General features: G+C 38.4%; 2 protein-coding genes across 5 annotated transcripts; one reads left to right on the top strand and one right to left on the bottom strand.

Moving 5' to 3' along the window:
- Window positions 1–206: 206 nt before the first annotated feature.
- On the top strand, window positions 207–3,659 carry LOC101473510 (myoblast determination protein 1 homolog). Its single transcript, XM_004573306.4, has 3 exons — window positions 207–949; window positions 1,362–1,434; window positions 2,356–3,659. Exons 1-3 carry the CDS (start codon window positions 419–421, stop codon window positions 2,562–2,564), a joined length of 813 nt encoding a protein of 270 aa, XP_004573363.1. The 5' UTR covers window positions 207–418; the 3' UTR covers window positions 2,565–3,659.
- Window positions 3,660–3,748: 89 nt separating this feature from the next.
- tnnt3b (troponin T type 3b (skeletal, fast)) lies at window positions 3,749–21,339 on the bottom strand. Of its 4 annotated transcripts, XM_004573305.5 has the most exons (15): window positions 21,195–21,338; window positions 16,013–16,052; window positions 15,885–15,898; window positions 13,641–13,769; window positions 11,106–11,123; window positions 10,816–10,836; window positions 9,747–9,765; window positions 9,591–9,636; window positions 8,786–8,902; window positions 8,598–8,675; window positions 8,158–8,271; window positions 7,935–8,044; window positions 5,351–5,441; window positions 5,092–5,132; window positions 3,749–4,006 (listed from the first exon to the last, which is right to left on the bottom strand). In XM_004573305.5, exons 2-15 carry the CDS (start codon window positions 16,030–16,032, stop codon window positions 3,970–3,972), a joined length of 855 nt encoding a protein of 284 aa, XP_004573362.2. In that variant the 5' UTR covers window positions 16,033–16,052; window positions 21,195–21,338; the 3' UTR covers window positions 3,749–3,969. The 4 variants fall into 4 exon arrangements, with proteins under 4 accessions (XP_004573362.2, XP_076741592.1, XP_076741594.1 ...); XM_076885477.1 differs by lacking the exon at window positions 11,106–11,123 and having other exon boundaries at window positions 21,195–21,339; XM_076885479.1 differs by lacking the exon at window positions 10,816–10,836.
- Window positions 21,340–21,567: the final 228 nt, after the last annotated feature.

The following is a 21,567-nucleotide window of genomic DNA, read 5'->3' as shown; positions in this document are numbered from 1 at the left end:
TGTAAAGATGGACACGATTGCTTTTTTATTGCTTCCTTATTGTTGCTGAGTTTCACCTCAGTGACCTCACATTACTCATTCATTCACACACACTCTCAAACAGACACACCCCTCACACCATTGGTCCCTTACGCAACATGCCCCGCCTCCACACTGCCTCTTTTATAAAAACAAACTAAGCTAAGGGAGGTGAAGTTCCACAGACTATCCCTTTAAACACACTCTCAGCTCCACAGAGTCACTTTTAATTTGCTTTTGAAAGGCCAGCTGACTGACAACGAGCAGCTTCTTTTTTTCACACCTTTCATGTTATGGCTTTTTAATTGAGGAGACTTTTATTGTGTTTTTCCTGTTATCACAAGGAGTTTTTAAGAAACCTTTTCATCCTCCTCACCTTTGATTTTTCGGAGGGAGTCCGATGGATCTGTCAGACTTTCCCTTCGTTCTCTCTTCAGCAGATGACCTCTATGACCCCTGCTTCAGCACCAGTGACCTAAACTTTTTTGATGAACTTGACACCCGGTTGATGCATGCCAACTTTTTGAAGTCAGAGGACCATCTTCAGCACCACGTCCCCATCACAGAAGAAAAGGACCAGCATGTGAGGGCCCCTGGGGGCCTCCACCAGGCAGGTCACTGCCTGCTGTGGGCCTGCAAGGCCTGCAAGAGAAAGACAACCCATGCAGACCGGAGGAAAGCGGCGACCATGCGTGAGAGGCGACGACTAAGTAAAGTCAACGATGCATTCGAGACACTGAAACGCTGCACAGCTTCCAATCCAAACCAGAGACTGCCCAAGGTGGAGATCCTCCGCAATGCAATCAACTACATTGAGTCCCTACAGGCGCTGCTCAGAAACAGCCAGGATGATAGCTTCTACCCGCAGCTCGAACACTATGGGAGTGACTCAGGAACCTCCTGCCCCCACTCCAACTGCTCTGATGGCTCGGTGAGTCCGTGAACAGCTGAGCACTTTATGTGCTGCCTCGTTAAATGTAAAGAATCTGTTGAGGATATTTATTGTTGGCAACAGTGAAGAATTTTTTTAATGGACTCAAAATGCAAAATGGACTCAAATGCATCTGAAATGTTTTGCAGTTATTAATTTGTCACAGTTTGAAATATGCGTGAGACGGCTGTTTCAAATGCATTTCTTGTACTATGTGTTTACTGTAGATGAGCTGTTTCAAATTTCAGTTTAGTGCCTAAATTTAGCTATAAACAGGACTCAGATTTGATTACTGTAATAAAATAAAACAATCAGAGACAGCATTAATTAGTCAGGCTGAAATATCAAGAAAACCATCAGTTTTTGTAAATGTTTGTGGTTGATTGTGACATGGTCTGATCCTTGTTTTCAGGTGGATTTTATCTCACCGAGTTCAGCCAGAAGTGAAAACAGTGACGCTTCGTACTGCAGCCAGAGAGCAGAGGGTGAGTTTGTCAGTATTGTCTTCTTATAAAACTGCTATCAGTTTGCAATTTTCCAACTGTGTGTTTGCTCTCTTTTTAATTTGACCAATCCTTTACAGTCTTCGAGAATATTAACATTTTAATATTTAACAAAACATAATCATTGTTTAAAATGGCCTCTCTTTTTTTCTTCTCTGTTTTAAAGTAAAATCATCTTTTACTCTTTTTAAATATATTTTATGGGGGTTTGTTGGCCTTTAAAAAGAAAGGACAATGGAGAGAAGACAGGAAAGCCGGGAGGAGACACACAGTAAATGGTTTTAGGGCAGATTTAATCCTATTACCATTTTGATATACTGAGTCCAGGGTTAGTGAGCTAACCCATCAGTCAGTCTTCACACTTTTCTACTAAATCTACCGTGTAATGACATCACAAGTGTAATTTTATAAACTCTCTTTAAAACTTTATGAAAACTTTCACCAAAAGCTGACATTTTACCAGAGCTTTGGTGAAGTTATTGATGGCAGCCAACATCACATTGTTCTAAGTTCTTGCTATCTTGACAGATGACAAAACCGATATTTCTCTTTTTTTAATATATATATATTTTTTCTTTTAATGCATAGTGTACTGTTTCAGCTGCTAAAACATTTATGCTAGTATGATAAAAATTAGAATTATGCATAATTATTAAGCTTGAACACTAGCATGAAAAATGAACACAGGGTAGTTTGGACACTACACTGATTTGCTGCACCATCATGTGGTTCAAAGGAGAATTATGCAGGAGTTGACCATTTACTCTTTTGATACAATCAGTAGTTCTCTTAGTGCCGGCTACTAACTCTTTTAATGCACTAGGTTTTTTTTAAGCTGGTCTTTTAATTCAACCAACAAAAGCAAGTAAACCAAAACTGATTTCTCCTGTTTCTTTTCTAAAGATTGCAGCAGCAGCAGCAGCAGCAGCAGTAAAACATCACTCATTTCCAGTTTGGACTGTTTGTCCAGCATTGTAGAGAGGATCAGCACAGATCAGACTGCAGCCCCCCCTGGGGACAGCGTGGTCCCCCAAGGCCCTGGATCACCTCACACCGGCACTGCTATCTCCAGTCTGTCTGCCGAGTCCAGCAACATTTGTGAATCCGTCTAAAGCTGATGGCGTAGGGACTCATTTTCATCAAAAAACATCTACCTCCAGGAGGAGGAGGAGAGCACAGGTGGCATGAAGAAAAAAACAAACAACAGTGTAATATTCCTGGGGTTTTTTTTGGGTTTTTTTAAGTCTTCAGATTAGGGACTTATAGAAGACATTTTTTTTTTCTTAAGCTAGCGTCTCACTGAATTAGATAAAGTATTTTTTCCTGTGGTTGAAGACTTTTCTGGTGGATGACAAATTAAGTTTGAGTCTAGCGTCATCAGTTTTTAGCCTCCTGGATGAACCGAAAACTGCAGAGTGGCTGATAAATCAAAGCACTGCTATAAAAGAGACGACAGTTGGATATTTATACATGCTGATGATAACTGAGGACCATTTGGTGCACCTGCAGTTGACTGTTCATATAATACCATATAGTACTTTCAAATGGTTACTAAAATAGTTGCGTAACACAGTATGTTTCTATATTATTTATGTATTACTGAAATGTAAATAAAGACATATTTATATTCTGATTCCTTTATTTAAATATGATCACCCCATAGCTTTCATCTTCCCTTATATTTTACTCTTCATTTTCAATAAGAGACAGCTGCCAACATCTGGATTTTTGGGGACACACCATTGATATATGGTCACCTTTTAAGTCAATGCAACAGTCAAAGATCATGAGTATTATTCATTCGGAGTCCAACTGACAAAAAGAGCCTAAAGCTGTCTTTTACTTCTACTTTTGGTCTCCAATTGTGCTGAGCAGGTGGTGTAACTTGTGTGGATACTTTTGGTTTCACTCTAAAATCATCTTCACGTTTTAAAAACATCACTGTTAGGTAAACCAAAAGATCAAAGACAATCTTCTGTAGAGCTGAATTCTACTTTTGTGTTTCTATGAGTGACTTTCCTTATTTTACATACAGTCATCACTCATTTCATCTGTTGATAGCACAAAGATGTTGATATTTGCAGTGTCTCTGAAGTTTCTTTTAAAGTCTGCTTGTAAAAACAACAATTTGGCCTAAAGCTGAAAAAAGTAATATGATGTGAAAATTACAAAAGGTTTTTCAAAAGTTTTTCTTGTTTTTCATGCTGAACTTGCACAAGGTTCATCTATTCTTTTCTTTCTTTTCTCTATTCTAACAGACAAACTGAGAGGAGAAATGAATGCATTCACACAGATGATTGTTTAAAGTGCCACATGTTCTTTATACAAACAAAGCATAATTTTTATTGTTTATTTCATTACTTGAGCTAAAATCCTTGTGAAACTATCTCACTAAGGTAAACACAGGCACTAGCTTTGTTGTTGTTGCTGTGGATGTCATCGGGTGGGCGACTGGAGCTACTGCTGTGGTCGACTGAAGATGCCTCCTGCTCAGGCTGACTGGCACCGAGGGACTGCTCACTTCCTGCGGCGTGATGCGGCTCCCTTCTTGCTGCTGCAAGGTGCAAAGTACAAAAAAATCCCCAAGAATCAGATCTGTTCAGTAGGCCTTTATGAATATCACACACATCATGCTAATGTGAAGTTACTGTATGAATACCTGAACAAAGACTATTTTATAAGCAGAGGTTTATTCAAGGGCTACATACAGCCCTATTTGCTAAATGTTTCAGACAAGTAAAACCATTTCCTGATAACCTTTTATTGTACTCCATGTTTTCCCCCTTTCTTTTAGTGTGAAGAGGTAAGAGTATATTCTAAAAATAAAAGGTATTACTGTACAGTATTTACCTTATAAATAAAGTGCCTTGAGGTGACTCTTTTTGTGACTGAAAAATTTTGTGAAACTTAATTGAATTGAAATTTCAAATTCAAAAACACACCATGAACAACAGTCGTCTTGCACTAAATTGAATTTATAATATGCAGAGGGTTAGAAAAAATGACAATAAAATTTCATTTCTTTGTAATTCAAACAGTTTGTTGGGATCTAAAACTGTTGTGCGGCTTCTGCCCATGAATTAAACATGCTTAACACGACTGAAAAGCTTTAAGTCAACAGCGCCCTCTGTTGCTAAAACATGTTTTATGACTATCAAAAAGTAACCAGAAGGCATATGGTTGCATGGATGTAGAAAAGTCTATGGGATGAAGTATATCCTATAAATGTCCTTACAGATGCTGCAGACTTTAAATCTACAGACAAAACCAAATGATGTTGCAAAAGGAACAAGGACGAAGCATAATAAAGCAAAATATAGAGAAAGCGCCTGGCTTGCTATATTAGTTAAATCTGCAAACACATGGTGCACAGGCAGAAACGTATTCTTTTGTCAATTAAGAAAGCTCCATGTCCTTTGAGAGGACAAAATAATAAACTTACTTTATTTAGCATAAAATGAAATGAACTACTTTGTGAGTGTTTTTAATAGATTGAGTCAGGAAAAGGTCAAATCAGTGCAACATTACTACAAAAACAGATTTCTGTCCTTGTATGTCTCAATCACTCTCCTAAGAAGAGGGAATTTAGTAGTATTTAGTTTTGCTGCCTGATGTGGTCTGTTTATGTTCATAACTTACTGTTTCTGCAGTTCATCAATACGGTTCCTGAGAGAAACAACCTGAAAGACATCATCATTAGATACTTAGAAAACCTGTATGTTTGAACACTGAAATGCTACTTGTTGTTGTTGTGGTAGCACAAGTGACACCAGACAGGAAATGATGAGAATGATCTCAAAAGAGGTATTAATCGGATGTGAAAATATCTGACCCTACCTTCAGGTGAAAAAGACAAACCAGGACATTTGGCAACCAATACATATATTTCTTTACCAACCTCATATCTTTGCCTCTTAAGCTTCTCACAGTGGTCGTATTTTATTGCCTCAAGGTTGTGCAGCCATTCCCACAGCTCTTTTGCCTTTTCCCTAGCAAACACAAACCAAGGATTCAGTCTTATGGCTAAAGCAATAAAAAAAAAAAAGCAGTTTTCATCTTTACCAAACAGAGTAAGAATTTTTCACTTAGCTTTTTTGTCAATACTAAAGAAGTGCCACGTGAAAATTCACCACAAGCTGCTCTATTTTTGACATAATGGTAAAGAAAAACTATTCTGAATTTAAAAAAAAAATTGAATCCATCTTCTTTTGTTTGTTTTTTTCAAGCATTTTAAACATTCAAATACTGCATCCTCAGTAAGAGGCTGCGAGAACAGCAGGGGGACTCAACTGAACGATGACATAAAAAGACACATAAGGAAAAGGGGAAGTGGGATGGAAGTGGGTTGCAAAGTTGCTTGCAGTGCTAAACAACTGTGGGCAGACTAGAAAAGCCTAAATAGCAAGGCCTGTATGCAGGGCTCTATAGTGCGACCAATTTGGTTGCAAATGCGACCACATTTTTCAATGGTGCAACTAAAATAAGTCTTAGGTCACACTGGTGTGACCAACTGTTCAGTAAAAAAAAAAAAAGTCTCCGCAACTCTGAAAGTCTCCGTGTGGTCAACAACAGACACACATTATGCCCCTATCGTGGTCTAAACCAATCAGAGATAGCCAAGGGCGGGACCTCTCTGATTGGCCGTGGTCCAGATAGTCTTGTAGTCTTTCGCGTGTACGTTTGAAAGTGCAGGGCAGGCGGATAGAAAGAGGTGAGTAGCTTGAATAAAGTGATATCGATTCAATCCTGAATCGACTTCTAAATATAAATATATTTTGGGGCTAAAAGCTGACAGCTCACTGATTCTGAAGCGTTCGTGGGTCCGCGCTTTGTGTTTACTCTTTTTTTGTGCTAGATTCTGAGCTGCAGGTTTTGTCTCTCTCCAACCAAAATTCACTAAACCAGCAGCAAAAAAAGATCCAAACTATGCTTCACATTTGATAAATGTTCCCTCTGACTTTCGCTGTTTGCTTCGACCACGCTTCCAATCACACTTCAAGCACAGCTCTCTCTCTCTCTCTCTCTCTCTCTCTCTTTCTCTCTCTCAGTGTACTTTAAGAACAGTTTCCCATCTAAAAATCTGTCTTCTGCATTATTCATTTGCTTATTACCCACCAGTCTACCATTGTTTACAGCGCTGTTGGCCGCTGTCTTTTTTTTTTTTTTTTACTTAAATGTCCTCAGACAAGAAAGCCTAATTTCTGAATATTGCAGAATATTTTTAAGGTTATCTGCTATAAAAAGCCAGGCCAGGAAAATTGCCTTCATGTTTTTCTGTGTTTTATTCTCAGTTACTTTGACACAAAGGCATCTGCTGTGATGTTCACAATTCTGATGAAGTCTCACATGTATCAGTACTGATAAATGACCAGAATTATAATATTTCTGACTGTCTGAAGCAAAATTGATTCGAATCAAATTGGGACCTTGTGAATCGGAATTGAATGGATTATAGAAATCAGTGATGATACCCAGCCCTAGTGAGTACCCTTGGCCCGACAGAAGTGGATGTAGTGGATGAAAAATTTGGGTGCGCCTAACTTTTGAGCTGATACGCCTAAGAAAAGAAGTTAGGCACACCAGTGCAACCGTGGCAAAAAGTTAGTCTAGAGCACTGCCTGCATGAGATTTGGATGTCCAGAAGCTGCTGTGGGTGGGCACTGTGATCTGATTGAGTTTTGGCTGAGCTTGACTTTGTGTGTGTCACAGCAAGGCAGTGACTATTTTTAGAACCATGTTCATTTACCATTTTGGGTTGAGTTTCTGGGAGAATTTTAAGATAATCTTTTGACAAGTTATTGCTTTTAACAGTGCCTGATTGCATTGTATGTATGATTGTAAAGATACGACACTGTTTTTATAAAACTTCTCTGAAAGTCAAGAAAACATGAGAATTGTAAGACATTTGCCTTAATTTTTGAATATAAATCTTTACTCAAAATGTGCACTTGTTATATAGCATATAAAGAGCTCAGTTAGTTGTAATCTGTGAAATATTTCATGGTAATCATTCATAATAATAATGGATTGGATTTATATAGCGCTTTTCATGGCACCCAAAGCGCTTTACAATGCCACTATTCATTCACACACTGGTGGAGGCAAGCTACGGTTGTAGCCACAGCTGCCCTGGAGCAGACTGACAGAAGCGAGGCCATCACCAGTAGGGTAAAGTGTCTTGCCCAAGGACACAACGACCAGGACAGAGAGGCCGGGGAATGAACCGGCGACCTTCCGGTTACAGATGCGCTTCCCAACCCCCCTGAGCCACGGTCGCCTCACATTCATCTTCTTCATGTTGAGTCAGCTGCTGTTCCAATCTATCTGTTGCTAATACATTTTAAAAGAACAAATTATTGTAGGATCTACTGTTGTTGTGATGTGGAGCTATATCAAAGAAATTGAATTGAATTGAAAAGAACAGTGAAAATGAAATCAAATATCTTCTGTGGGTTTCCTTCATTTGTTCCCCTTTTTGTTACCTCAGCTTGTCATCACTGAGATTATCGACTTTCAGGGGTTTGCATCTCTCTGCAAGAACCTTCTTCTTCTTTTCTCTTTCAGTCTGCTTCTTGCCTCTTCTCTGTTCAATCTAGAGAAACATCACACACAATTAAAACTGTAAGTCTGCACAATTATTTAGCTGGCTGCTTTGTGTGAAGCTGTAGCAAAGATCTGAAACTTAATAAGTGAAACACATGGTACCCTCTGCAGGTGGCTGCTTAAGCCCGATCCCATGTTTGTCAGTGCTATCTTCTTCTTGGCATCATCATCAGCCTTTCTCTGAGCGTCGGCCTCCTCCTTTCTCATCCGCTCAGCCTGCAGAATGAATTTTAAAATTTGATTATTACAGAGCAAAAGGGAAAAAAAACAGCTTTTCTGTTCATACTGAGTTTGTCCAAAGGATTTTTGAAATTCCTGAATGAAATTACGGCTGCAGTGAGATATGCAGCATATTTGAAAATCTGAATAAGTAGCAATCAGTGTGTCACTACTCTTTTTTTCATCTGTATCCTTGCCTGCTGCTGAAGATTAACCAAACTACTGGAATCATTAATTACTTGAGAGAGTGACCAAACTGTTAAAAGAGATTTGTATTTTGTTCTGATTCACACCAGATCAAAAAGAGACAGTTTTATGCGTACCTCCCGCCTGGCCTGCCGCTCTTTATCTTGCTCAGCGCGAATCCTCTGCTGCTCAGCTCGCTCAGCACGACGCTTCTCCTGAAAACACAAATCAAGATACTTGATGGTCCTGCAATGCTTATTGACAGAAAAATACCATTACATATTCTGGGTTCATTCTGTAATAAATAATTGGGATGCAATCTCACAATTCTCTCCTTGAGAGCTATGAGTTCCTCTTCTTCCTTCTTCCTGCACTCAAAGTGAGCATCGATCAGTGACTGCAGCTCTACAAGATCTTTGTTTTGACGTTTCTTTTGGATATCCTGTAAGACAAGAACGGCATGAGGCTGCCTTCATAAACATGTACTAGCTGTGATCATACATGACACAGCTGATTGCTAGCCCAACACTATTAGAGAACCGTAAGTTAGTAGCAACAGACCCTTATAAATTCAAATTATATACATGGCAGATTACACTGTGTAATAATTGGAAGGTTGCTGGCCAATTGCTGGCTGCTCCAGTCTGCATCTAATACATTCATCAGATATTGAGCACGCGCTATGAGGTTAGATAGAAAAGAAAAAAAGGAAAACAGTGAGTGAATGGGTATGAATAAGTGAATGAGACATGTTGTATGAAGCGCTTAAATAGAGTAGAAAAGCGCGATATAAGAACCAGTACATCTACTCAAATTGTGGGGGATGGCCCATTGGTCACACACAGAGTCACTGCAGGTGGAGCAAGGCCCATGGGAAAAAATATGGACTCAAACCTGAGTAATTATAATTTTTGTTTATATTAAAAAAATAAAACTCTACTTGAGCTATTAAACTGACTTTTACTTTAGAAAAAACAAACCTGGTTCTTTAAAATGGATTCTTCTTTTTGTACAATGATCAAAAGTGTTGAGGTCTGGTTTTTAGTTTTGAAGTGAGACAAGGACTTAAGTTCAGCTTTATGTATAATCCTTTTCTGGCTTCATTTTAACATTTTAACAAGTCAGCTTACATCAAAATCCACTTTCTCGCCATCTGGGATCTTCGGAGCAGTGGGCCTGTAAAATAAAGTATGAGAGGTATAAACAAATAAGGTAATTTATAGTATATAAATGTACAGATGCTAGCTATGCAAAAGCCTCAGGTTCAAACAATAGTGCATACTTACTTAAACTTTGGCTTCTCTTCTGGGTTTTTGGCACAGAAAGAAAAACAAAAACACAACAGGGACAGGAGAGAGATTGAAATATTAGACATATAAATGTAGAGAGAGTGTAGTGTCTAAAGTGCTGGTTAATTAGGGAAGAAGATCCAAGTGGACAAGCTGAGTTATTTCTGAGGCTGCAGGTTGTTTCACACCTCCAGTAGATCATTGTATAAGAGTGAGTTTTAATTGTCCAATACTTTCCATTAACAGTGACCCAATTACTGTGCATTAGCTTCTGATTTAAGTAGCCTAATGTAATTACACAGCATGAATTGTGGGAAATTTACACAGTGAGTTCATATGTAGCTGTTAAGAGTAAAGGCTAGAAAATTACTCTGTGCATGAAGAGATATTCAATAACAAATAAATTACAATTTTGTCATTTATGCATTATGTAAGATTATGTAAGAAAGAATTAGGATTAGTAGTAAAATATTTTACAGTCCCCTTATATTTCTGAGGTTTTTATAGAGGAAAAAAAAGTAAGAATCTACAATATGATCAAATCTGTATTGCTTATATGACACCATTATTTATTTTTAAAAGTATGACAGAGCGTCACAGGTTATATTACATTCCACAGGCCTAAACTAAGAAACAAGAATGTTGATTTGATGTAGCATTTGCTGGTAAGCCCATCGGTGCACAGGAACGAGGCCACTGTAGTGTGTTACCTTACTTTTCTGTTATTTTTTTGTGCATTAGTGTGTAAATCAAAACAATATGATTTAAAAAGTGCAAATCAGGATCAGTATGCGGTGTCATAAATCAACACATAGAAACCTTTTATAGTTACATTTACTGAACATACAGTACATCAGTGCACACTTGTCACAACGAGGGACTTTGTATTTGTAACTGTTACTGTTAATCTTTTTTGTGGTAAAGACATAACTGGGATTGGGATGTGTGTGATTAGCATTTTATTTTCTTGCAGGAACCTACTATAAAAAAATTAAATAGAGACGGACAACATGGGGAGGGAAAAAACAGGCAAAGCAACATGGACTCAGCAGGAAATGCAAACTACCATCTTGATCTCCCTCCTCCCCTGGCAGGACACAATCATGCAAAAAAGAGAAGAAGCACAGATGAGTGGTGCAGCCCGTAACCATGACTCAGTATTAATGAATCCTTCAACCCGTTCCTCCAGGTCACATTGGTCACCTGATGCACAGACTAAACCGAATTGATTAATTCTGCCTTTCTCTTCAAGAAAGATCAGAAAAACAATTATACATGTGTGAAAGGTCCCCAGCCAACAGGAAAACAAAGAACAGGTTCAATGAGAAGAACAGAGAAGAATTCAATTCTACATACCTTCTTCTTCATAGGCCTCTGCATGCAGCAAGCATCCAAAGCAAGAGCAGAACAGAAACCATTAGTGATTGGACTGGGCAGCCTGTTCCTGTCCTCTTCATGGTGCGCAGCTTATAAAGCACATTTACAATATTGGGGTGTTTATATTCATACTGTAGGCAGCAGCAGCCACTGCATAAGTCCCATATCATGGCATGCATTCATTCTAGATTAACGTCGCAAGCACCTGTTGTTTTAAGTTTTATTTTGATAGGCAGCTGACTCCATATCAAATCTTGGATATCGAATGTTCATGTTAACTGAGTTTTAAGAAAAGCTTTCAACACTAAAGAAATAAATCGTTATTATTTGAAAACCTTTGTAAATCTGTCTGAGAATGATTGCAGTCAGTTATGCAGACACTAAGAAAGTTGCATATTCAATCTATGGATTACCAGAAGGATGATGCAACTACTTGAAAATGGTTAAATTGAAAGTTGCCATACTATTTTTACTCAACTGTGCCTGGGCCATGAAGCTGAACAAAAAATTATTAAATTGAAGCAGTACAGCAAGAGTTCATTAGTTCAACAATAGTACACCAAAGCAAGGGACTTCTGCAGTGACTCTGTAATGAAAGATTCTAAATTTATTCGAGGGCTTGACAATATGTTTTTGCACCATAATACCCCAATGTAAATGCTACAGAGCAATTTGCTGGTCTCACTCCACATATACACACAGAAAAAAAGAAAGCTGGACTGAAGAAAGGAAAAGAAATTGCAAATTGCTTTTACAGGCTAAAATTTCCCATCATCCTTTATGATTTGGTCTTACAGAGTGACACGAGTTTGCCAAAATGCAAAATACTGGAGAAGGTTATAAAAACAAAATGAGACACTAAATGGATAGAAGACCATAGATGACCAAGGGAAACCAATTCATGTAAAAGCAGTGAATGTTCTTGTCCTCTCTTTCAAGATTTATATGCACAGCTCATATTCCAAACACACAGCAATATTGCTTAACCAGGACAATGAAAAATGGTTTTACTGTGTCTCTTCTAACACTGATGATGATGCAATTATAACTAGACATTTTAGAGAGCAAAATCTACATGTTTTCTGCAGTGCACTCCCAAAAGCGGTATCTACAACAAAAGGCCCTTTAGCATATGTCACTAGAAAAAGACTAAAGTGGAAAATGTATTGATATGTAAATGACAGCATTCATAAACTCAAGATTTTTCAGTATGCCAGTGCAACTTTTGTTGTTCTGTTTTTGAATGATAACATTTTGTAAAGTACATGACTGTGACCAGTATCCCATAGTGATATGTTACCTAGATTATAAGAAATCGTATAATCTAAGGATAGCACCAGAAAAGCACCAGTAAACTACACCTAAATTTGAATTGCTGATACTGCCTGGGAACCTTCCAAGAACTAAAACATATTCTGACCCTTTGTGTTTTCACCTAAGTCTAAACCCTGCAAACATGTTTAAATGTATACATATGGTTATATTTAAGAAAACAAAAGAGTCAAACACATCTCACATTTGGAGGAGATATACTGTTACTAGCTATGTTGTGGCTAATTTGACAATGGGTAACTAGACAATGGATAAACTTGGGTAAGCTAATTCTGGTTTTCGAAAGATTTAAAAACCTGTTCTGCATTAAAAACATCCATTAATTTGATCTAGGTATCTTCAGACCCTCTTATTTTCAAACAGGGCAGTTATGAAGAGAAGGCAACACCAGTGGAAAGGGCTAAATGGAAGCTAAAGTGGAACTAGATTAGTCAACTGCCAAAATATCGAACCCAACAAGGCACCTGAGTCTTTTATCATCTGATTAAAGGTGAAGTGTGGTTTGTTAGTCTTGTCTTGACATAACTGAGATCAGTGCTCCAGAGTATGTAAAAATCACATATGTAGTCTGGAGATGAGATATTATCAGTTTGTTCTGAAGGAATTTGAAATGTCTGTGTGAATGGAAAGTAAAAAAACAAAAAAACTTTAGGATGATTGGTGTTTCTGTTTTTTCACCGTTACAGTGTAAAAATAAACTGCATATTTACTTTGAAAATAATGAGTTAAGAACAACTTACTGAGCATTCAGAATTCATACCACAAAATCTAGCTGGTGCATAATAATCCACAAGTGGATTTTTTTTTTGGACATTTTAGTTATTTGTTATGTGTTTCATCCTGTCTTCCTCCCATCACATCTGGTCATGTCAAATGGCCCCTCCTCCCTAGGCCTGGTTGTGTTTGAGGTTTCTTCCTATTAAAAGGGAGTTTTTCTTTCCCACAGTCGCCAAGTGGCGTTGTTTGATTGATGGGGTTTGCTCTGTATTGTTCAGTCAATAAAAATGAACTGAATATTTCCAAATATAAAATCAAAAACTTTAGTCATAGTGTTTGTCCTTTTGACTTGTCAGGTAGGATATTATTTGCAGTGTGTGGATGGTTACAGGACTGACTGTCCTATGGTTTAAAGTGCTGGATGTCCTGCAGAAAAAAGGTGACGGGACTGCCCATGCCACATACCTTCCTCCTCATGAACCACCTGCTGCACCACCTCTGGCTCTGGTTCTGGTTCAGGCTCTACCTCTGCTTCTGCTTCTACCTGGGCCTCCGCCTCAGGGGCTACTTCTACTTCTACTACCTCCTCCTGGGCTACGGGCACACAGCATGCACCAAACCACCGGGGAGAGGGAGGATGTCGGAAAAGGCCGTTAATGAAGACCATAGACATGACAGAGCCATTAGAAACCAAAAGTGAGAGAGTACTTTAGTTACAGAGAGGATAGTTGAGCGAACAAGGAACAGTGCTGCTGGAGAACAAAGAGAGAGAGAAACAGATGATGATGAAAAATAGTCAGTTGACCTTTCACACAGAAGCCATATCGAACTGTTGATGTATAACTGAATGTATAACTGAAGAACAAACATTCTGGCTCACAAAGATCATTTTAGGTTATCGATGTAAAAACCTATAGGCTATCAGATGATAACTGAGCTCATGTTTAGAACACCATGTTTTGCAATCTAATATTGACAAAATGTTAGATATTAATGAATTATTACTATTCTGACATTTCTGAAATATTTTAAAAGACACTGTCATGGCATTTTCAAAAAAAAGAAAAACTGGTGTTTTACACTTGTTTTACATTATAGTTCCAATACTGTAGATTATCATGACATTATCAGTGTTAATGATAACACCCCTTTAGTTTTATTCAGGAACAATTTAAGCTTGTCTACACATGCTAATATACCTGAGCATGATAAACCCTAGGAACATGTTTACTGCCTACAAAATGTTTCACAAATGTATTGTAGGGAAACTATGATCAATGAAAATAATGTTAGCATAACTTAATAAAATGTTTATTAAGTTAAGGTAACATTGCTAAACTAGTTTTTAGCTCTATCTTGTTAGTTAGCTAGAAACTAACCCGTCCAAAAGATTTTCACAGATATCATAACATCCTATTATTAAATATCCCTTTGAGCACCACCCGATTTGCTTGTGATATTTGGATGAATAACTAAGCATTATGGTTTTCATCCAAGCAGTTTGCTACATCAGCTGTTCAAAAAATAGCTGTTGTGTGAATTAGGTCAATGACGGAGGTACTGACATTAACAGATGACCATGTAAACAAGTCACATGTCGAGAAAAATGTAGATAGCCGGATGCTAAAAAACATTTTTTCTTCCATGTGAGTAAAAACTTCACTCCGCCAGAGAAGTCACCCTTAACTTGGAAGTATTTGATTGAGAGCTAGATGTTAGTTATGCTGCAGTAACAAAATAAAGATAAATAAATATGGATTAATGAATGAATAAATAAATTAATAAATCAATAATATGCTGTATTTTTATTCCAAGTACTCCCAGATTATGAGTTTCTTTTTTTCTTCTACACTGTACATACATGAGAGAAGGTTCAGATGTAATAGCATTGTCACCCCAAATATTTCTAATATAACTAGAATAAAAAGTGGAAGGTTAATTTTGCAGATCCTAAATCCTGTTGGAATCCTAATTTCATCTATGCATATGTTAGTATATAGTAATTTCACGGCTGGTGCCAACATCAAACACTTCAAATTAAGGGTAAAACAAACACTCAACAATTAGTACAGTGGATAAAGGTTGTGATGTCTGGCCGATCAGTTGTCTTTACCTTCCTCTTCTTCAGTTATTGAAAAAAAAAATATGGTGGGACAAACAAACAACATTGTGTCATTTCATAATCACATTTAAATTTGAATTTGATCAAGAATCAGTCATAGGGGAAATGTTTAATTTGTATTTTAAATGGCAAAATGCAATATAATAAAGGCTTATGACATTATTCCCAGTGTAGCTTGGGACAAAAGGAAAGCAAGTGTCTCTGTGAAATCTATTTTCACTTTCAAGTTCAGTATATATGTGACAGGTGAAAAATAAAAGTAGCATATTCTATTAATGTTGTAACTGAAATATTTTGCTGTTTTCTATAAAATGTATTTATTCAATGTGTACAGTATACCAATGGATATAACAGAGGAATGTACACAATCAAGCATTGAGGCTCTAAAATGAGATTTTACCTCATCCGAAAGACTTCAAACAAAACAGTGCACTTACATGGGTAGCACACCTGCTAAGTTTGAAGTAGATCAGATGATCACTTAAGTAAAGTAAGTGAAGAACAGACAAACACACCGGCAGACGAACAGAGACTCCATGATTTATTAGCTAGATGAAAATGAACCAAACTGTGTGGTTGTCACTTACCCTCGATATTGTCCCTGAAACATGAAAAACACATCTTTCAAATATCAAACAAAAAATGTTTTTTTTTTTTTTGATAAAGAGTGAGTTTAAAAAAGAAGAAGCATGAGTCATTATTGGTGGGCACTTACACTTCCTCAGTGTCAGACATAGTGACAGCAGACTTTACACCTGAGGAGAAAGACAAAGAGTGAGGTACAGCAGTGGGATTGTGCCAGTACAACAAAGTAAACCTGGGATTCAATTCATGGGAACATGAGAAAACAAGCCAAAATGTATATTTTACTTTCCAGGTAAATTTTGTTCGTATTCAGGAACTATGGAAAAACATCTCTGCATTTGCAGTGACATAGAGGCTTTGTCCACACTAGCCTGGATAGATTTGAAAACGGCGTTTTCATCTGAAAACGCTCCGCGTCCACACTAGCGTCTTCAGTCGTTTTCACAGAGTTGTGCGTCGTCATTGAAACAGCCGAAAATGCTTGGGTTCTAGTACTGTGCATGCATGAAACGCAAGAAGATTCGACCTGCCTTATTTCTGTCTGCTGCTTATTTACTTTCCGGCTCTTTGAAACGTTGCAGCGAGTTTGTTAAATGGACTAACAACAAGGTGGAGTTGTTGCTCCACCTTGTACAAAGTTGCAAGTACAAAGTTGCAAAAGCGAGTGAAAGTTAAAGAATTTGAAGAAAAGCTATCTGGAGCATGTACAGACTGATATTAATCTTCAATAGGGCTGTCAAATTTGAGAGCAAACAAAACAACTGCTGTATAATTCCCTCCGCTATCTTAGTTTAATTGGTCACATGACGGCATCATATGACTAACATGCATCATCGTTTTATAAAGTCTCCGTTTTCACTGTCCACACTGCGACGCAAAAGCACCGTTTTCAAATGTATGTGTTTTTGAGAGCCTTTTCAAAACGTTGTGTTTTCCATGAGTGAAAACGCCGTCTCAGTGTGGATGGGAGGCCAAAATGGAGAGAAAAGGATGCGTTTTCAAACAGAAATACATTAGGACGTAGCCTCAGTTTGAGAATAACTGAGGTTATTCACTATTTTTGGAATTCTTCTATCTAATCTGTGACAGTTGTTCCTGTGCCTGCTTATAAGGTGAGAAAGCAGTCACATAGTGTATCTGTCCTTACTGTAGCATTTCCACACCTAATCCAGGGCTGTTTACTCAGCTGTTTGGAAGGTGTTATCCTCTTTGCAAGTTTGTGTTGATGTGTGAGAATTCAGTCCGCAAACACAGAAGATTGTCATCAGCACTTATCATATAAGCCAACCAAGCCATGGGGTAGGGTGTTGGAACTCCAAGCCAGTGTATTCCTAGTGTCTGTCCCAAGTCTGGATAAATTGCTGCCAGAGGGTTGCATCTGGAAGGGTATCCAGCCTAAAATGTTGGCCAAATCAAATCCATGGATCATGAAAAATGAGATCTCCATGCTGGAATTGGTTTCCAGGTAAACAATGACCGCCTGTGGTGCTATTGGGAAACAGGGTGCCAGTGGAAAGTTTGCTACTGTTGGCTGAAGACAAAAGAAGAGGAAATGGAGGAGTTATGCTTGGAAGCATCAAGAGAGAAGAAAAAGCAGGAGCGGCAAGGTGAGAGGGACTTCAAATGTAGACTATGGCTGGTAAAGGGAGAGAGGTGCCTGATATGATGGTGAGAAGTAAGCTAGATATATTGTGTGTGCAAGGAAGGGAAGTAAGGGCAAGAGCAATCAAAGGGCTCTTCTGCTATGGTTTAAATAGGAAGTGAAATGAAGCAGAAGACGAGTTTAAGCATTGCAGAGAGGAAAAGTACGGTGGCCCCTAGAAATAAAGCACGTACAAAGTCCAAAACACATGCAAACTCCGAAGCACATACAAACTGCAAAGCACGTACAAATTCCGAAGCACGTGCAAACTCCAAAACACATGCAAACTCCAAAACACAACGGAACTGCTCTTGGACGCTAGGGGCAGTGCTGAGCTCGATTTGCAAAATAAATGGCAAGTTTGTTGCAAACACATGGAGTTGGATACCAGCGGAAAACACCTGCAAGGATAGAACAACCACACTCATATATATTCAAATAATTAAAAAAAAAAAAAAAAGTTCATTTACCTGTTACTACCACACACCAAATCCGGTCGTTGGTACTTCCTGGCTTGCGTAGCCACTAGGTAAGAAAAACTCAACACTGCCTCTAGTGTCCTGGAGCACTTCCGTTATGTTTTGGAGTTTTCGGAATTTGCACGTGTTTTGGAGTTTGTACATGCTTTAGAATTTGTACGTGCTTTGGAATTTGTAAGTATTTTGGAGTTCGCATGTGTTTTGGAGTTTGTAAGTGTTTTGGAGTTTTGTAGGTGTTTTGGAGTTTGTACGTGCTTTGGAAATTGTACGTGCTTTGGAATTTTTAAGTGTTTTGGAATTTGTAAGCGTTTTGGAGTTTGTATGTGCCACCGTAGAAAAGCATCAGACAAGATCACAAATTTGAAGGTGAAAATCGAAGGCATGACATGGAATATAAATGTGCGTATACACCACACATTGGATGTCAATTAATTAAAAGAGAAAGAGGAATTTGAAATGAGTTGAAATAAGTGGTATCTGTGCAGGACATGTATGAGGATCGAGACAGAGTAGTGAGGTTTGTGGTAGGAGTGACACCAGAGCTCTGGTCTCAGCCCCTTTTTGGGACCAGGTTTAAGAGAGTCTGGAGAGAAGAGAAATGAAAGATACAAGATAGAATACATGTGTGTGAATGAGAGAGAGCGAGATGGGCAGAAAGGTGAAAATGCAAGGAGCAGAGATAATGAAGGTAGATGATACCTGGGGTCAAGATTAGAAATCAGTACATCAGAGGTACAACTCAAGTTGATGGTTTGTAGATCTCTAATCTCCTGCAAGGCAGGACAAAAAGAGGAACGCCTCAGATAAAATTTATGGATGCAGTTTAAGACCACATGCAGAGTGTCGGTGTGACAGAAGAGGATGAAAAGTAGGCAGTACTGTACCGACCCCTAAAAGAAGTAGCCAAAAGAGGAAGAAGATGCTTGTAATATGAGCCATCTTTAGCTTAAAGATCATTAAAGGCTTGTTTTGACCTGTCTAGGATGTACGACACCTCTCACCCTATGACAGCTGGGATAGGCTTCAGCTCCCTCATGAGCCTACTGCAATATACTAGACACTACACATTAGCTCACTAAAAAGAGAGCAGTAAATCATCACTGTTTCACTTCACTTTTGAAGCCCCATTTTTGGATTGTTTTTAAAACAAGCAGTAACCCGACTTAGTTGATTTTACATTATAACAATCTGAAACTCTAAAATGGCAAAGGGTGTATGTGCATCTTAAACCAATCCACTTAAATCCACAGGCTAGATATTTATTTTATTCTCCTGATCTGTGAGGACATAAAAAAATTAACTTCACCTCCTCTGCAGAGATAGAGCAGAGGCAGAAATCCTTTAGCAGCTGGACAAATTGAATAAAAGTGAGTGCATCATAGTGAAAATGAAAAGTATGACAAATCAGTCAAATCAGATGCTAAAAAAATGGGCTAAACAACTTCAAGCAAATGTCTTCAACAAATATGTTTATGTGCTTTAAGAGTTCAAAAAGCATGACAAACAAAATCTAATGAACCCCACTGTGAAAACCTTCTTTTAGTCCCTTTTGCAATGCTGAGTTCCAAACAACTTCCCCATGGTTAAACGTACAAGGATAAGCTCTGTTGGAGGACTGCTACCTCTCTACATAGTCTATATTCAACTATATCATATTTGATATATAAAAAGTGTCTTTGGATGACTCTTTCACACTTAGTGTGGGCACAGCTGCAGAGGACCCAGAGGATTAGCTCTGGATCATATTTCTACCCATCAGCTGAGGAACAGTGTCCAAATAGCTTCTTTAATCCCTCGACTCCGTCCAGCGGGAGGATCCTTTCCAGTTAAACAGCCAATCTCCAGCCACCTCCGACAAATGAGCTCTTTGATCGACTTACAGCTGACAGCAGTCTCACCTCTGTGTGTCCAGCATTCATACAGCACATACCTACATTTCAGCGCTCTGTATATTTAGTGGATGGCGACTTCATTTCTTCAGTATGAGAACACTGAATGCTGAGAAGTCTTTCTGAGTCTTTCTGAAACTAAAACTTGGCGCTGAAACTGAAAGACTGACATAACAGGTGAGACGGCGGAGGAAAGTCGCATCCTGAGCCAATCATACTCAGATTTAGATTGAAATACCAACTTGATAGGAATATATAGACACATCACATCAGTCTGGGTGAGAGAAGATAGGTAGGTAGAAGATCAAACCTCTGTGTCTCCAAGATGAAACACCTGTTTGCAGTGCTTCTAAGAGTACAAAGGATATGGCATAATGACAATGATCTAAGATTAAAGAGCTACCAAGGCAAAATGCTTGATTAAATGCAGAAATCTAACAATAAGCATCTTCTCATCTACAACCTGAAACACAATGCTAAACTGGTGTACATGTGAGCATCTCTTCAAAAATCTTAATGTGTACATATTTGTGTGAATTTGTAAGTGGAATCAATGAAAATAAAAATAAATACCTGCTTGATGTTATGAGGCTCAGAGAATCTGCATATCTTTGTGGTTAGACCCCCTGATAAGCTCTAGGCTTATGTCCATTGCTCATTTGAAAGCCTCTCCAAACCACCATCACAGTATTATCCTGGAGTTACATTCATATCAGACATTTCAGAAGGACTAACTTCACATCTGAAGCCATGCTTCATCTCGATTGCAGCAGGTATGTTATTTGGGAATGACTGTAAATGTAACATAGATTAGATACTTAAAGTTGGAGTATCAAGTCCCTTCGCGTCTTCACAGTATGCAGTTTCTTGTACAACAAGCTGCTTAAACGTACTAAGTACAGCTGTCAGATTGCTTGAATGCATTTCTCCTTCATTGCAAATGATGATCAGCTTTAGAAAGCACATACATTTTGTTTCCAGCTTTCATCTTACATAGAAAATTTTTTAAGTGAACTTCCCAATCAAATTAGCCCAAGAAATTGGACTCCAGCTCTTGATATGGACTATAAACCATCCAACACATAAAGTACACATGCAGTGAACATGTATATGTCCAAATGCTACTTTGCAGTGTTTGAGGACAAACTGTTATCTGGTGTTTATGACCCTGAGACTTCCTTCTCCTTCTCCGCAAATGTAACAAAACCAAAACCTCCAAAGCAGATATAAAAGAGCAAACAAAATCTCAGAAACCATCTTCAAATGTGAATCCAGGCTCTCGAGTGTCTCTTGTCATCTTACCTCAGAGATGAAGAGAAACTCCTCAGACGATGGAGATGAAGGTCTGTAAGGAACTGCAGGCTCCGCTCAGAGAATAAGTCCTTGTGTTATAGTATGTGATACTTGAGCCCATCAGGCCCTTATTGGCTGTGGGATGAGAACGAGGTGTGTGTGTAGCATATATGTTTATGTGTGGAGAAGGTGGGGAGGGTGTGGGGGGCCTGCAGCTATGACCCTGGAGAAGGAGATGGGTGAAATACTATGGATGGAAGAGGAGGGCTCAGGTTTTGGAAAGGAGCAGCTGAGAAGCTTCTGTTGCTAAATTTACAGTGATAGAAGGCTGAGTGTGGAGCTTACACATAAGCTTGGCATCCAGACAATGGAGAGAAAGTGT

Source organism: Maylandia zebra, linkage group LG1 (assembly GCF_041146795.1).
Source record: "Maylandia zebra isolate NMK-2024a linkage group LG1, Mzebra_GT3a, whole genome shotgun sequence".
Taxonomy (NCBI): Eukaryota; Metazoa; Chordata; class Actinopteri; order Cichliformes; family Cichlidae; genus Maylandia; species Maylandia zebra.
The sequence above is the reverse complement of the archived record's forward strand: the minus strand, read 5'-3'. Positions and strand labels throughout refer to the sequence as shown.